Source organism: Rhinichthys klamathensis, unplaced genomic scaffold (assembly GCF_029890125.1).
Source record: "Rhinichthys klamathensis goyatoka isolate OS25496 unplaced genomic scaffold, OSU_Roscu_1.1 h1tg000157l_1, whole genome shotgun sequence".
NCBI classification, from domain to species: Eukaryota; Metazoa; Chordata; class Actinopteri; order Cypriniformes; family Leuciscidae; genus Rhinichthys; species Rhinichthys klamathensis.
In genome coordinates, this window is record NW_026606692.1 from 81959 (window position 1) to 98548 (window position 16590).

At 44.2% G+C, this 16590-nt stretch overlaps 1 protein-coding gene across 2 annotated transcripts in view; it reads left to right on the forward strand.

The window, feature by feature from the left end:
• Positions 1 to 16590, forward strand: part of rcan1b (regulator of calcineurin 1b) — a 28491-nt gene that overhangs the window by 2163 nt on the left and 9738 nt on the right. The window contains exon 1 of one of the 2 annotated variants that reach the window (XM_056258624.1): positions 8397 to 8711. The exons of the other annotated variant lie outside the window; for it this stretch is intronic. Coding sequence (XP_056114599.1) covers positions 8625 to 8711 — 87 coding nt within the window. The 5' untranslated portion in view covers positions 8397 to 8624. Of the gene's footprint in view, positions 1 to 8396; positions 8712 to 16590 lie in introns of those variants that run through there. 2 annotated transcript variants of the gene reach the window in all.

Sequence of the window (16590 nt, forward strand, 5' to 3'; positions counted from 1 at the left end):
GACTAATTTAAATGGTCAGCCTTAAAATACATTTGAGATTTATGATTCAGCATTGTTCTAGGATCAAGTGTGCATTTTGTTATTTTTTTTAATCTAAAAACAGCACACAGATTTATTAGCACTTATACTACATGGCTGTTAAATGCTTGAATCTGATTGGTTGACGAACATTCTAAGGTGTGCCATTATTTTCAGGGAAACGCACGGCTGAAGTAGTTCAGGCAGGTTTTGACCGCATTACAGCTCTATATCACTGCGCCAAATCATTTTAGTTATTTCAAAGATTCTTACAGCCCACAGAACTAAAACCCACAACGACACTGACAAAACAAATAAATATAGTAAACAATAAGAAAAAACGGCAAAATATTTCCATGTTTTTTGCCACAAAATTACGTTTTATTATGTATGAAAACTTGAAAAGCACATACTCTTTTCCTCCCGCTCAAACGCACACAAATAGGTCTACAGTACGGACACACACTCGCACAGAAATGCGTTGTCAGCGCTGCTCTGACAATTTTATCAGTAAAATAGTTTTACAGCTTAAAAGCTACATGAATTTCTCACTAGCGAGGGTATAATGGTGCTGTTTTTGAAGCAGATAAACTTACAGTTTCACTATTAGTAGAGACGCTGCTGCCGAACACTGTTGAGAGACACACAGATTCAGGTATTTCTCTCTCTCTCTCTCTCTCTCTCTCTCTCTCTCTCTCTCTCTCTCTCTCTCTCTCTCTCTCTCTCTCTCTCTCTCTCTCTGTGTGTGTGTGGTATAAGTGGGTCAAGTCTCCGTTACTAGCTCTAAAATGAATTAGCAACGGAGGCATGGGATGAGATGCGAAAGAAATTAGGGTAACACTTTACTTGAAGGGGTGTGCATAAGACTGACATGACACTTTAATAATCATGACATGACACATGTGGTTGGTTTTGACATTGGCTGTCATGAGGCCATTATAACTGTCATGAATATTTTTCTTGACCTCGACTACAGTGGTACACATTGTCATTAAAATGTTATAATGCCTCATGACAGCCAATGTCAAAACCAACCACCTGACAGTTTAATGTAATGTTAACCCATAAAGCTAAGTGCTTTCTTAAGTTTGATAATTAATCTGCTATGTCATGTTTATGACAGGTTGTGTTGTCTTAGTAATGTCAAGTTGTCATGACAAAGACACTGACAGGTTATGATGTATTGTAATGGTTTATGTCAAGTTGTCATAACAAAGACATCTCAAACAATGTCATATTTGCATTAAAAATGTCATAATTGAGCGAATGACACTTAATGACAGTTGTCATAAACATGCATAAAACCTCCTTCATATTCATGATGTGTCATGTCATGATTATGACGGTGTCATGTCAGTCTTATGCACACCCCTTCAAGTAAAGTGTTACCGTCTTGAGGTGGTAACTGCAGTATTAGTGGATTAGTTGATCCCGGTCGATTGAATTATTAGAAAATAAAGCTCCGGTCGCGTTGCCACCTCGGGTGTGCATTATTTTCTAATAATTCAACGACCCGTCGTCAATAATTGCTTACTTTCTTTACTTAAATGATTATTGAGAGATGAAATCTCCAGCTAAATGTACAGATAAACACTCACATTTAAGAGCGAGCTGGCCTTTTTTCATCTAACAAAAACAGTGATTATACAAATTAAATTTTTTTTTTGTGTATGTTTGACATTTTGTACTGTGTTAACTTTAGCTCCTTAACTACAACACAAGTGAAAAGAAACTGTAATGGTTATTCTTGCGTATGTAACACATCTGAATGGCCATTTTCTATCTTGTAGGTCTGCCCTTAAAAGCATCGTTCATGCAGAATTTAAAATTGTCATCATTTACTCACCATCATATCTTTCCAAACTCGTATGGATATCTCTCTTCTGCAGAGCACCAAAGAAGGACATAAAGATAGTGTGAAATTAATCCATAAGTCTTCTGAAGTGACCTGATCGCTATTATCTCGCTAAAGCTGCTTTACAGCAGAATCTGTCTCATCCATATTTGATGCAGTTTGCATCATAATTCTGTTACTTTCCTGTTTATCATCGGGACGCTGCTTTGAAACAATTTCTATTGCATATAATTCTATAAAAATATAAAAAATGTCTTGACATGATCATTTTGTATGATGAACAGAGAGAATTTATCATTTGATCATCTGAGGGCTGTGTTGCCATATTTTATGTTTATCTTTTGTGTTCACATGAGTTTGTAATGACACTATGAAAAGAAATGTATGACAGAATTTTCACTTTTGGGTAAATTATCACTTGTTATTAGAGACATATAGATGGTCGAATAAGCTACACTACTGTTTAAAACTAAGATTTTTAAATATGTTTTTGAAATTTGTCTTTTCTGCTCACCAAAGCTGCATTTATTTAATCAAAAATTGTACAGTAATCAATTATTGTAAAATGTAATTTATATTCCTGTGATCAAAGCTGAATCTTCAGCATCGTTACACCAGTCTTGCAGTGTCACATGATCCTTCAGAAATAATGAATAAATCAGAATTAATGAATAAAAGTATTTCATATTTTCTTTTCGTATTGACTCCAAACTCCTTTAATGTTCTGAGTGATTGCCAGTGTGTTGCTGGGCATTCCGGTGGTTGCTAGGTGGTACCTATGTAGTTGCTAGCTAGGGTGTTATGGGTGGTTTCTAGGAGGTTGCTATGCAGTTGCTGGGTGTTCTGGTGATTGCTAGGTGGTTGCTATGTAGTTGCTGGGTGTTTTGGGGTGTTGCTAGGAGGTTGCTATGCAGTTGGTGGGTGTTCTGAATGGTTGCTAGGTGGTTACTATGCAGTTGGTGGGTGTTCTGAATGGTTGCTAGGTGGTTACTATGCAGTTGCTTGGGTGTTCTGGGTGATTGCTAGGTGGTTACTATGTAGTTGCTGGGTGTTCTGGGGTGTTGCTAGGAGGTTGCTATGCAGTTGGTGGGTGTTCTGAATGGTTGCTAGGTGGTTACTATGCAGTTGTTTGGGTGTTCTGGGTGATTGCTTTGGTGTTGCTGGGTGTTCTGGTGGTTGCTAGGTGGTTACTCTGCAGTTGCTGGTTGTTATGGGTGGTTGCTATGTAGTTGCTGTGTTTTCTGGTGGTTACTCTGTATTTTCTAGGGTATTCTTCTGTGTGATTGCTAGCCAAGTAGGCTAATGTGTATTTTATTTGAGGTGACTTTATACCTGCTTCAGTGTGTGTAGTGGAAATGTCTGCCTGGCTGATGTTTGACCACCAGCACTAAACACTGCCTAACTCATTTAAATCATCTTAATCATTATTAAAGAGCCAGCAAAACACTGTGCAAGTGAGAATGCCTCACTACTGTGAGAAAGCATGGGCAAATGTTTAAGCTGTTCTGCACTATGGCTGAGCGCACATGTGACTCAGCTTTTGTCCCGGGTTTGACTCGGTCCCGTATGCATGAGCGCTCGATGTCTTTTCCTCCTGCACTGTAAACCTCTGTTCTGCATTTTGCCCTCTCTGTCTCCATTCAGAGCAGGTTGACTGTGTGTTTGTGCTTTGAAGCTAATGCACAGATGGTGCGTTCACCCTATGGCCACGTGTGACATGAAATGCTTCTTCAGTTGAGGCATGAAAAGCCGGACAGGCTGTACCTACAGAACACAGAATGCATTTACACATTTAATACAAAAAATACAGGATTATAGAAGGTACGCATTATAAATGAGGTACATACACGTATATTACAGCTAGATTAAGTTTGCTAAGACAATCTTTGATGTTGGCTTGAGGAAGCATGGACAGAAAGTTTGAAGTAGATTTAATACTTTCAAATTTGAAGGACGGACAGACAGATTTGACTGTATTCTGGGTGGTTGCTATGTAATGAGTAGGGTGTTGCTATGATATTGCTAAGCAGTTGTTATGGTGATCTGGGTGATTGATAGATGGTTACTCTGCAGTAGCTAGGGTGTTCTGGATGTTGCTAGGCTGCTATGCAGTTTTTGGGTGTTGTGGATGTTGCTATAGGGTATTGCTATGCAGCAGCTGGGTGTTTTGGGTGGTTGCTAGGGTGTTGCTGGGTGTTCTGGTGGTTGTTAGACAGTTAGTGTGCAGTTGTTTGGGTGTTCTGGGTGGTTGCTAGGGTGTTGCTGGGTGGTTGTTAAGAGGTTGCTATGTAGTCTGGGTGTTCTGAATGGTTTTTAGGTGGTTACTATGCAATTGCTTGGGTGTTGTGGGTGATTCCCAGTGTGTTGCTGGGTCTTCTGGTGGTTTCTATGCAGTTGCTGGGTGTTCTGGTGATTGCTAGGATGTTGCTGGGTGTTCTGGTGATGGTCGCTAGGTGGTTACTATGTAGTTGCTGGGTGTTCTGGATGATTGCTGGGTGTTCTGGGGTGTTGCTAGGAGGGTTGCTATGCATTTACTGTGTCTTCCAAATGGTTGCTAAGTGGTTACTATGCAGTTGCTTGGGTGTTCTAGGTGATTGCTAGGGTTTTGCTTGGTGTTCTGTAGTGCTGTGTTGAAAAAATCGATTCACCAATTCTGAATCGATTTTCATATTAATTTCTAAAGATCGATCCGTAACTCAGAGGATCGATTTTAATAGGTTTACATTTTCCCCGTGAACTTTAACTTGCCGCGACTGGGAGATCCCTGTATGCGCATTGAAAGGCTTTCACTCAGCGCGCACATTGTTACGACAACGGGCTTTGAGTGAGTCATTAAACCGTTCATTCAACGAACACGTTCAAAAAAGCTGATTCATTAAAAGAGATGTAATGAAACAAGGTGTTAATTATTTTTTAACTTTGAGTTCCACTTTTCAAGGCTCAGCTGAGCAGCAATGCGTCGCATGGGTAACGCTGAAGCTGATGCTTCACTTATTAGAGACCAATATGGCATTGATTCAATGCGTGACTCGCTGATTTTATTTCCCCGCGGCTTCCTCGCGCAGTGGGATGCTGACCAGCGCTGCTGCTGACGCCATTTATGGTAAATACCCGTGACGTGAACGTTAAAAGGATGATACGACAAATATTTCGCTTTCCTTTGACACGGCAACCTTTTTCACGAATACATATGACTTCAAAGACAGACGCAGGTAATCGCACGCGCTCTGCCGATCTCTCTCATTCACTGTCTGTGCGAAGCCTCTGTAGGCTACACATCACCACGATAAACAGTCTTGTTTGTTATCATTATGAACTTGTTTAACATTCAATACACATGCATGAAGTTCAAAACAAGAAGGGTATAGCCTTATAAAAAAACGTGAATATCGCGGTTGCTGCGGTTACTTGCAATCCTCTGCGGTTACTGCTGCTGATACCTCTGCGTCCTCTGTCGTCTACACCAGTGCAAGTTTGTGAAAGCAGTTGTATCAACACTCTGGAAGGGGGATTGTTCTTTACAACCATCAATACTCCATTAATTTGCAGTTAAATGTCTATAATAATTGTATCAATATGTTGCATAACTACAGTCCTGTAATTCAACAGCTGGAAAAAAAATATGCTTTTTTCAAAAACACTTATCTTAATCTCGAAGATCGGATCGGATCGAATCGAATCGAATCGAATAATGATAATCGATTCAAGATCTTGAGAATCGGAATCGAATCGATTCTTGAAATTTGAATCGAAACCCAGCACTAGTGTTCTGGTGGTTACCCTGCCGTTGCTAGATGTCATGGGTAGTTGCTGCTATGCAGTTACCGGGTTTTCTGGTGGTTGCTAGGTGGTTTACTTTGCACTAGGGTGTTCTGGGTGATTGCTAGCATAGTAGGATGCTATGCAGTTGCTGGGTGTTCTGGATGTTGCTAGGGTGTTGCTATGCAGTTGCTACAGTGTTCTGGGTGGTTGCTAGAGTGTTGCTAAGGTAATCTGGGTGGTTTTAAATAGAATATCTTTCTCAAGACAACAGTATAATAAATAAAGCGTAGATTAAAGACAAATAAACGAGCATGATAATACGTATTGCACTGGTATTATAAACAGAACGCTGCGTTAAAATTGTGTTATTTAAAGCACTGACATTTGAAGTAGCTTAAGTGTCCATATACATTTATTGGGCTACTGTAGATAATATGTAAATCACTCATATGTTACATCATCATGCGCTTTTGTGCAGCTGGATATAAATATCCTCTGGTGGCTTATGTGTACCGCAACTATCCGCTGTCTCACCTCCACTTGTCTTTGCATAACACCCATCTAGTGTCTGCTTGCCTTTGCATTTTTTCCATCACCTTATTTCGGTTTCATATTTCCATTTTTCCATTGAGTCAGATATGCACTGTCCTTCCATAACACACACGCAGTGCATGCACACAAACGGGTGATCAGTGTAATCTTTAAAGAAGTAAGACTTGTGGGTTACTGTCTAACCATGCAGTCTTTACCATCAACACACTTACACACACAAGCAAGAATGAGTTCGCCACAGTCAGCTTGTTTTTTTGTTGCTGTTTGGTGTACATGGTTCCCACGGTCATTGAAAACCTGGAAATGTTGGTAAATTTTAAAACTGTGTTGGAATAATCAGTGTTAAAATTCATGGAAATTTCTGTGGAAAGTTGTTCAAAAGTCATAGTGATGTCTGATTTGTGAGCGAATCTTTGAGTCAGTTAAAAATTAATCAACTGAACCAGTTTACACAATGGATCATAAGGAAATTGTTATGAATCAAAATGTATGTGGTTGCTAGGGTGGTTTCTAGGTGGTTAGTGGTCAGTTCACAGAGTTAATCAATCATTAGGAAATAGGAATGAATCAAACTGATTAACCAGTAATCTCAAATAGGCATTTCTTATTCATTTGTAAGAAATTTTTTTATTTTTTTTGATCAGGAAAGTTGACCAACTCGGCCATAGTGGTGTAACATTTATTTTAAAGCTTACACTGGTTCAACTAGGCTACTGTACTGTACATGTTTGATTTATGTTGAAGTGCTTGCGCGATGGTTTTTGTAATCAGTTATCAGGCTCTCAAAAATTATATAAAAATTTGGATTTAAATTTATCGGCCAATATATCGATTATCGGCTTTCAAATATAAGAATTATCGGTTATCAGTATCAGACAAAATTTTCATATCGGTGCATTCCTAATGGTAAGGTTACTTACAGTTAACAATTTAACAAGTCTTTTTTTCCTGTAAAAGTTATTAAAAATGTCTAAGGGCTGCACGATATGAGAAAAAAAAATCTAATTTCGATTGTTCTGATAAAATTTGTGATTCAAATGTGGTTTTAAAAAGTTCCAGGTTAGCTTGTTTGTAGAATTTGATGAAGTTTTTGTGCTTTATGTATTAATATGGCTTTAAAATAATATTAAATAATAATTACTAGATAGAAATAATAAAATTACAAAAAAAAAACAATACAAAATATTACTATTGGGATATTTTACTGTAAAGTAAAAATATATTATTTAAGATTTTTTAAAATAAATATATAACTATAAAATTGCAATACAAACTTTAATTAATTAATTGTCAAATGTTAATCGCATAAAAGCGCAAAAAAAGCGTGTTTTTTGTTACTCTAAAAAAATGCTGGGTTGTTTTAACCCAAATTTGGGTCAAATATGGACAAACCCAAATGTTGGGTTAAAAATGTAATTAAAAAATGTACAGTTGAAAGTTAAAGTTGAAGTTGAGTTAAAATTTTAAATGACATTTTTAACCCAACATTTGGGTTTGTCCATATTTTACCCAAATTTGGGTTAAAACAACCCAGCATTGTTTAGAGTGTAATAAGTGCTTCTCATTACGAGTATGGGAAGATGGTTGGCACATGTTGTGTTTGGTAATTTCTCTAATAAATATTGCGATTTTGGTTTTATTTGTAGTGGGAAGTCGTGGGTTAATAGTCTGATTATTGCACTCTAAACAATGCTGGGTTGTTCTAACCCAAATTTGGGTCAAATATGGACAAACCCAAATGTTGGGTTAAATATGTAACTTAACCCAACTTCAACTTTCACTTTCAACAGTAAATTTTTTAATTACATTTTTAACCCAACATTTGGGTTTGTCCATATTTGACCCAAATTTGGGTTGAAACAACCCAGCATTTTTTAGAGTGTGTGAAATAGTTTTGGTATCAGGTGCAGTCTGGGCACTTTCTGCTTTTCGGAGACAAGACAAACCAAGTGAGACTTTGTGCTTTGTAAAAGAATGATGTTAGAACGTACTTAAATGACATAGAGATGTTGGGATGGAAAGGTGAGAGACGGTCGGATTGCCTACATGGAAACATGCTGAAGGGAGAGAATGAGGATATTGGACTGAGTGATGTCATGAGTTTCCAGTTCCTCATTAGGATTAGTCAGCAACAAGGAATGAGAGACTGACAGACAGAGAGAAATGAAAGGAGGAGCTGAAGGAGAGAGAGAGAGAGGCGGTGCTCAACAGTATCAGCTGGACTATAAGCAGCATTAGATAAACCCGCGAGTAAAGCCATGACCTCGGAGCGCTGCTAGAAACTTCTGCTGGCACGTGTGGCGGAGTGGCTTTTCTCTGGAGAGATTTCATCTGGAACAGACTCTGAACGTCTTATGGTGGAAATCCCAATAGAGGCAGGCAGGTGATCATCCGCGGCGCTTCGAATGTAATCTGCACATTCTTCTGAAACTCAATCATGCATCTTAAAACTACAAAGTGCAACAACTTGTGCCTGGTGGCCACAGCGGTGGACCATGAGATATTCAGTCGGACACAGATCCGGGTAAGAGTCTGAAGTCGAGCTTTAGTGTCATTCGGACTTTACGTTGCATTTCTGCTGCTAACATGTTTTTGTTTTTATATCTGGTGTCCCACAAGCTTACATAATTGGTTTCTTTCGTCACTTAAACTAACCTGGCCGTGTTAATCTGCTCCTGCAGTTCTTATTTTTCCAGCTCTCCTGTTTGGTTTCGATAAACAAAGGGATTAGAGGCTTGAAGCTTGAAACGGACTGTTTTGTTTACATATTTGATTTTTTTTAGGTTGGGGTCAGTACAATTTGCATTAAATTGATGCATATGATGTAAAAGATTCTATTTCAATTCAAATCTGTTCTTTTGAATTTAATTGTAATATTTATATTAATAATTTAATATTAATCCTGGAGAGAAAAAAAACAATATGAAGCTGTTTTCAACATTGATAATAATCATAAATGTTTCTTGAGCATCAAATCAGCATATTAGAGTGATTTCTGAAGAATCATAATGATGCTGAAAATGCAGCTTTGATCACACTAATAAATTACAATTTACTATATATTCACATAGAAAACGGCTATTTTAAGTTGTAATAATATTTCACAATTTTACTGTATTTTTTAATCAAACAAATATAGCCTTGGTGAAGAGACTTCTTAAAAAACACTTTTAAAATCTTACCGACCCCAAATTTTGAACATTAGTTGGGCCTCATTCATAAAACTACAAAAATCTAAATCATTTTGTGAGACCAATAAATAAACAGTCCTCACATCGAATGTTTGCAGGTGTTTTGCACACATTATATAATACAAAAAAAGAGAAAAACATCTGCAAGCTGCTGTCTCTAGCAGAAAAATCCAATATTTGGTGCGATGACAGAAACACGACTCATTAAATCTGGAAATGAATGTATTTCTTGCATGTTACAGCAGTGAAGTCAATGATCTTCATTGATCTACTCGTTTTCATGATCGAGGGCTAGGGCTGGGCGATATGGCTGAAAACTGTATCACGATATCAGTGTTTCATATCGGTCGATATCGATAATTATTGATTTTTTTATGACCCATTTAAAATAAGGACCAGGAGAAAAAATATATTACATTTAAACATTTTTATTTTAAACTTACCCTTCCTCTGATTACAATCCCAAGACAGAAATGTCAACACAACCATGGAAAACTCAAATAATTAGAATGTAAACATAAGTCTAAATTCACAATCAGACCTGCAAACTCCTCAGAGTAAAAAAGGTGACAGTGGCGCGGCGGGACGTGGGTGGTGGGGGGTTGTGATCGTACGTGCCCCCTGCTTGATTTCTTTTTTGAGACATCACGGTTCGGTACGATTTCGGTACAATGGAGTAAAAAGCAAAACAGAAATATATTAGGCATTTTTATAAATGTCTTAAGCCTTGTATTTTTTAAATAAGTTTTATTAATAAAGGCATAGAACCAGTTTATTTATAGTGCACTGATAATAGTTTTATATAATTGGTTTATTAATTAAACTAATAAAAAGATAGATATGAGATATGTTTGGTAATTGTACCTGAATGAATTTAAAATTAATTTGCTATATTTCAGATCAATATATTTGTTTTCCTTAATTTTAATTAACCCTAACTTTATTCTCACCAGAATTATAAATAATTGATTTCCGTATAAAATAATCTACCAACATATTTCACTTTCTTTTTTAATCAATGTGTAACTTAAAAATAAACAGATTAGTGCTCTGTTTTGAGGACAAGAAATGAAAACCAATGCGATATGATGAATGTCCAAAAGATGGAACACAGACTGTTTTAAAAAGGGTTGGATAAATATGTTTTGCTTTTAAAACGGTGTGTGACAGTTGTAGGTTACAGTTTGACAAGAAATACAGTGTGACAAAAGCACAATGTTGTGTTTTATTGCGAGTATAGGCCTACACAAATATAAGTAAACACTTTGCAGACTGAATGATGTCCTATTAACAAAATGACGGAGTATGTTTTTATGTCTCCACTGTTCGATCGCGCCCGCGTGTCTCTCTCTCTCTCTCTCTCTTCGCGCGCGCGCGGAGTCGGACACACACACACACACCAGCATTGAAATCTTGACATCGCAGCCTGTTCATTATGCTGTGTTCACATCAAACGCGAATAGAGCGAATTATCCAATAATGTTTCGCAACTCTAGCCTGCATGGCATGCAGATGAAGGACACTCATTTTCTGCTTATCAATCGCCGGTTACTGAAGAGGAACCCAGCAGCACGAGACAACGATATGGCGCAACAAAACTGACACGTTACATGATTGCCTGAGCGTGTCACTCCCTACGTTGCTAGGTTACCAGAGAGCGCGTGCCTTTGATAATGCAACCAAACTTGCTTCGCAACCTGTGGTTCTCTTACGAGAGGTTCTCTCGTATTGCGTAAGCTAGCTTACGCTGCGGGAAAGATTCATCTTTGCTGAGATATTGAAGCCAAAAAATTATTTCATAATTTTGTATCCATACACAACGCAGTTCCTCTGCGGCAGACCTAGAGCGGGCTAGCTAGCAGCTCATTGGATCGCTCAGAGAGAACTGCTTAAGCCTATGGGAGAGCGGGGCTGAACCCGCTTCCAATGAGAGGCGCCCGCGCGCTCATTGCGTCATGACCCGCCAGAATGGGCGTGGCCATGGTGTATATAAGGAGCTCTCCCAGGCTTATATGTTGATTCATTTCATCTTCAGCAAGCTGCACGCTTCTGCTGTTCCTGAGAAAAGCCATCGCCGTCGAAGAAGGCATCCTCTAGCGAGCTCAAGGACCCTGAAGAAGCCGGCCGTCTTCGCCACCTTCAGCCGCCCTGCAAGCTAGGCCATCCGACGATTGTATCCTTTTCTCTATATCTAAAAGAGCCGAGCGTCTTTTTAAAGATGTCTCGTTTTTCCTGCGGCTCTTGCCGCGCTCGTCTCGAGGACGGAGACCGCCATGTCATCTGCGCTCTCTGCTTGGGACTCGAGCATGCAGAACTCGCCCTCGCTGATGGAGGATGCGACTTCTGTGAAAGCCTGCCGTTATCGTCCCTGCGGGCACGACTTCTGGCAGTGAAAACCGCTCCCGCGCCGCCTATTCTCTCGCCGCGTAAAAAGAAACGCCGCTCTCAAAGGCCGCCGGAGCCCCCAGCGGAAACATGCGGGCCGCCGCCGCCACCTCCCGCTTCCCGCTCTCCCTCCCCGCCCCTGCCGGACATTCAGTTGCCGCCGAGTGGCCGCTCTGTTGTTTCCGATGACGCCGCGGAGGAGAAGGACTCCTGTTCACTGCTCGCTTCTGACAGTGAAGACTGGTCATCTCTCGGATCCGCGAGAGAGTCGACGGGGACCCGCGCCGGGATAGAAGAGGAGCTGATGCGCCTCCTCTCACAGGCCGTCGAACGCCTCGGTCTCGAGTGGTCTCCTCCACCCGAGCAGGCCCCGAACCGAATGGACGGTAGCTTTTTTCATCGGCGCTCGACCCCCGCGTGCACCCGGGCCGCTCCATTCCTGCCTGAACTTCACGCAGAGCTGACAAAATCCTGGAATGCACCGCTCTCGGCTAGAAATCGCTCCGATATATCCGCCTCGCTGCGCTCGGTGGACGGAGCCGCCGAGAAAGGCTATGCAGCCATGCCGCCCGTCGAGGACTTGGTCGCCACGCACCTCTGCCCGCCCTCCGCTAGATGGCGTTCTTCACCCACGCTTCCTTCGAAAGCTTGCAGAGCGACCTCGAGCTTTCATGCTCGCGCTTACGCCGCCGCCGGTCAGGCCGCCGCTGCGCTTCACTCTATGTCTGTCCTCCAAGTGTTACAGAGCGATATTCTCCGTGAATGGGCCGAAGGCGGTAGAAAAACCCCCCCCGCCGTCACGGATTTGAGAAGTGCTACGGATCTCGCCCTTCGCGCCACTAAAGCCGCCGCACAAGCTCTGGGGAAATGCATGGCCAGCCTTTGTGTTGCTGAGAGACACTTATGGCTCACGCTCGCCGACATGGGAGATTCTAAGCGCGCCGCGTTTCTCAACGCGCCCCTCTCCCCGACGGGCCTGTTTGGATCTGCCGTCACGGGAATCGTCGATCGCTTTTCTGAAGTACAGAAAGCTACTCAGGCGATGAACTTGTTTCTACCCCGCCGCGCTAGCTCTTCAGCGGGCCGCTCTCACGAGCCCTCCGCCAGAGCCCCATCACAGCGCCCCCCTCCGCAGACTCAAACAGCTCAGCGCAGTCAGAGCGGCCGCCCTCGCCCTCGCTCTCGCTCTGACAGCCGCCGCAGACCGCCGCCCCCCCGTGGCCCGCGACCTAAGATCACGCTGAAGCCTGATCATCAGAAGTCTGCCTAACAATGTCAAGAAAACGACGGTGCTCTCCCGCTGCGGCCGGACCGCCGTCAAAGCTTCGCCCTCTGCCAGTCCCCGTTATTTCGCCGACTGCTGTAGTGTTGACCGCCACAAACAAGCCGGTGTCCCAGCCCGCTTGCGAGCGACAAAAAGCCGTTTTTACGGCTACCCAGAGAAATCTCAAAAAGAGAAATTTTGCCAGTTGTGTAGAAAATGTGCCCACAATCATGTGTTCACCCATACACACAAGCATAACAGATCCCGTGTCTCTATCAGAGCCCCATCACATGAAACGGGCACAGCCCGCTCTAATATCAGAGAACATAAACACGCCCACGAGCTCGTGCACGTGTCCCCTCTCTGCTCGCTCTGTGTCACGGCCCATAGACTCCTCTCTGAGTGCAAATCCCGTTGCCACACACATTCAAAGCGCGCCCACACACTGTGTCCAGCCCGCTATGTGCAGCAATCAGGGCAATACAGCCATTCGGCCACTAGCCGCATGCTCCAAAGCGTGGGAAGCCATTCCAGGCATTTCCCCGTGGGTGTTAAGCATTATAAAGAACGGCTACCTGCTACAGTTTCGCCGCCGCCCGCCTCGTGCGCGCGCGCAGCTCGAATCTTCTGTCAGCCCGCTGGCCGCCGGCACGCTCCGCTCAGAAATTACGACGCTGTTGCAAAAGGGCGCGATAGAGAGAGTCCCGCCATCTATGACCGAGTCGGGGTTTTACGGCCGTTATTTTCTGGTTCCCAAGAAAGACGGCGGCCTCAGACCGATCTTAGATCTCAGGTCTTTGAACAAAGCGCTCATGAAGAGACCGTTCAAGATGCTCACTACCAGGAAACTCCTCGCGCAGGTGCGCCAGGGGGACTGGTTCATATCTCTAGACCTGAAAGACGCCTATTTTCAGATCCAGATAAATCCCCGTCACAGGCCATTCTTACGTTTCGCCTTCGAGGGTCTTGTTTATCAATACGCCGTTCTCCCGTTCGGCTTATCTCTGGCGCCCCGTACATTCACGAAGTGCATGGATACGGCGCTCGCCCCCCTGCGAAGCCAGGGGCTGCGCATTCTGAATTATCTGGACGACTGGCTGATTTTGGCCCAATCACAGACGGAGCTTCTGTCGCACCGCGCAGTTCTCCTCGACCATTTGGAAACGCTGGGCCTCTCTGTCAACTGGACAAAGAGCTCCCTTCATCCCAGTCAATCGATTTCCTTCCTAGGAATAGATTTGGACTCGGTCACGATGACGGCTCGCCTGTCTACACAGCGCGCGCGCAGTGTTCAGCGTCTAGCCGCCTCGTTCCAGATGGGCACCCGCAGGCCTCTGAAAACTTTTCAGAGGATGCTGGGTTACATGGCCTCAGCCTCCGCTGTACTTCAGTTGGGCCTTCTGCACATGCGCCCGCTTCAGTTCTGGTTGAACAGCCGTGTACCCCACCGCGCGTGGAACACGGGCCGCCAGCTGATCAGGGTTACGCAAACGTGTCTCACGGCGCTGCAGCCATGGACAGTAGCAGAATGGTTTCGTCTAGGCGTCACGATGGGGACCTTTTCCTGCCGAAAAGTCATCTCGACAGATGCATCCAACACGGGTTGGGGTGCAGTCTGCGAGGGCTCACCGGCCTTCGGCCACTGGTCGATTCAGGAAAGCCCGTTACACATAAACTGTCTGGAAATGCTGGCGGTCGAGAACGCGCTCTCGCACTTTCTCCCGCGCTTCCAGGGACACCACGTCCTGATCCGTTCGGACAATATGGCCGTGGTCTCCTATCTCAACCGTCAGGGCGGTGTCAGATCCAGAAATCTCTGTCTACTGACGCACCGCATTCTAGTTTGGTCTCAGAGCCGCCTGCTCTCGCTCAGAGCGACGCACGTGCCGGGCCATCTGAACGACGGTCCAGACATACTGTCCAGGAACCTCATCTCCACAGGAGAATGGTCCCTGAACTCACAGACGGTCCAGTTACTGTGGCGACTATTCGGCAGAGCAGAAGTAGACCTCTTCGCGTCAGAAGAGAACGCTCACTGCCCAATATATTTCTCGAAGAGCGAGGACGCGCTAGCCCAGGAATGGCCTCGCCGCCCGCTCTATGCATTCCCTCCGATCGCTCTGTTACCACAGGTAATTCAGAGGATCAGGGACACACGCCACTCGGTGCTCCTCATAGCCCCGCGTTGGGAGAGTCAGAATTGGGTTCCGGAGCTCACGCAGCTGTCACAGACAGCCCCGTGGCCCATCCCAGTCAGAGCAGATCTCCTCTCTCAAGCTCGCGGCACGATCTGGCACCCCCATCCACAGCGCTGGGCGCTACATGCATGGGTGATCAACGACTATTCGTTGATTTGCCAGAGGGAGTAAGAAACACTATCATACAGGCTAGAGCACCTTCCACGAGAAGGCTCTATGCGTCTAAATGGTCTGTGTTCTCAAAATGGTGCACCGACAAACAGCTGGACCCACGGTCGTGCGAGGTGCCGTCTTTGCTTGTTTTCCTTCAAGAGATGCTGGACAAGGGCAGGTCCCCCTCCACTCTCAAGGTTTATGTGGCAGCCGTCGCGGCGTTCGCGGAACCCCGACGCGCTCAGTCATTGGGCAAAGACGAGTTAGTCATCCGCTTCCTCAGGGGAGCTAAGAGGATGAACCCTCCGCGGCCCCCGTCGGTTCCGGTTTGGGATCTTTCTATAGTCCTTGAAGCTATGAAAGCACCCCCGTTCGAACCGCTCGAGTCTGTGGATCTGAAATACCTCTCGCTCAAAACCGTTTTCCTGACGGCTCTGTCCTCAGTTAAACGCGTTGGGGATCTTCACGCGCTCTCATCCAGCGCCGCGTGTCTTGAGTTTGGACCGAATGATTCGATTGTCATTCTCAAACCTAGGCATGGCTATGTCCCGAAGGCGATTGGTACCCCGTTCAGGGCTCAGATTATCTCCCTATCGGCTCTGCCTTCATCCGATAGTGAGCGCGATGCCAATCTCCTTTGTCCGGTGCGGGCTCTGAGATTGTACACTACGCGCGCTGCCGCGTTCAGACGCGCTGAGCAGCTTTTCGTGTCGTTTGGGGGGCGCACCAAGGGTCTGGCCGCCTCAAAACAGACACTGTCTAGATGGATAGTGGACGCTATCGCCTCTGCTTACGCATCTAAATGCCTGCCCTGCCCTCTGGGCATCAGGGCGCACTCCACTAGAGGCATGGCCTCATCGTGGGCATGGTCCTGTGGAATTTCCGTTCATGACATTTGTGTGGCCGCGGGATGGGCCTCCCCGTCCACTTTTGTCAGGTTTTATAACTTGGAAGTTCCCGCCTTGCAGGCAAAATTACTAGCTGTCTGACGAACAGCTCTCTAAGAAGCTGCATTTCTGGAGGTCCCTCACAACCGGTTCGCCCCTTGTGCTCTCCTGTAATGCTTATACACTTCATGTGCCCGCTCTGCTGGCCCCATACATGCTTATGTGTACACTTCATGAGCCCGCTCTGCGGCCTCTTTGTACATTCACTCCACGTTAAAAAATTCCCCCGGTATATCCCTGGGTTTTTTCATGAGTGGATTCGTAG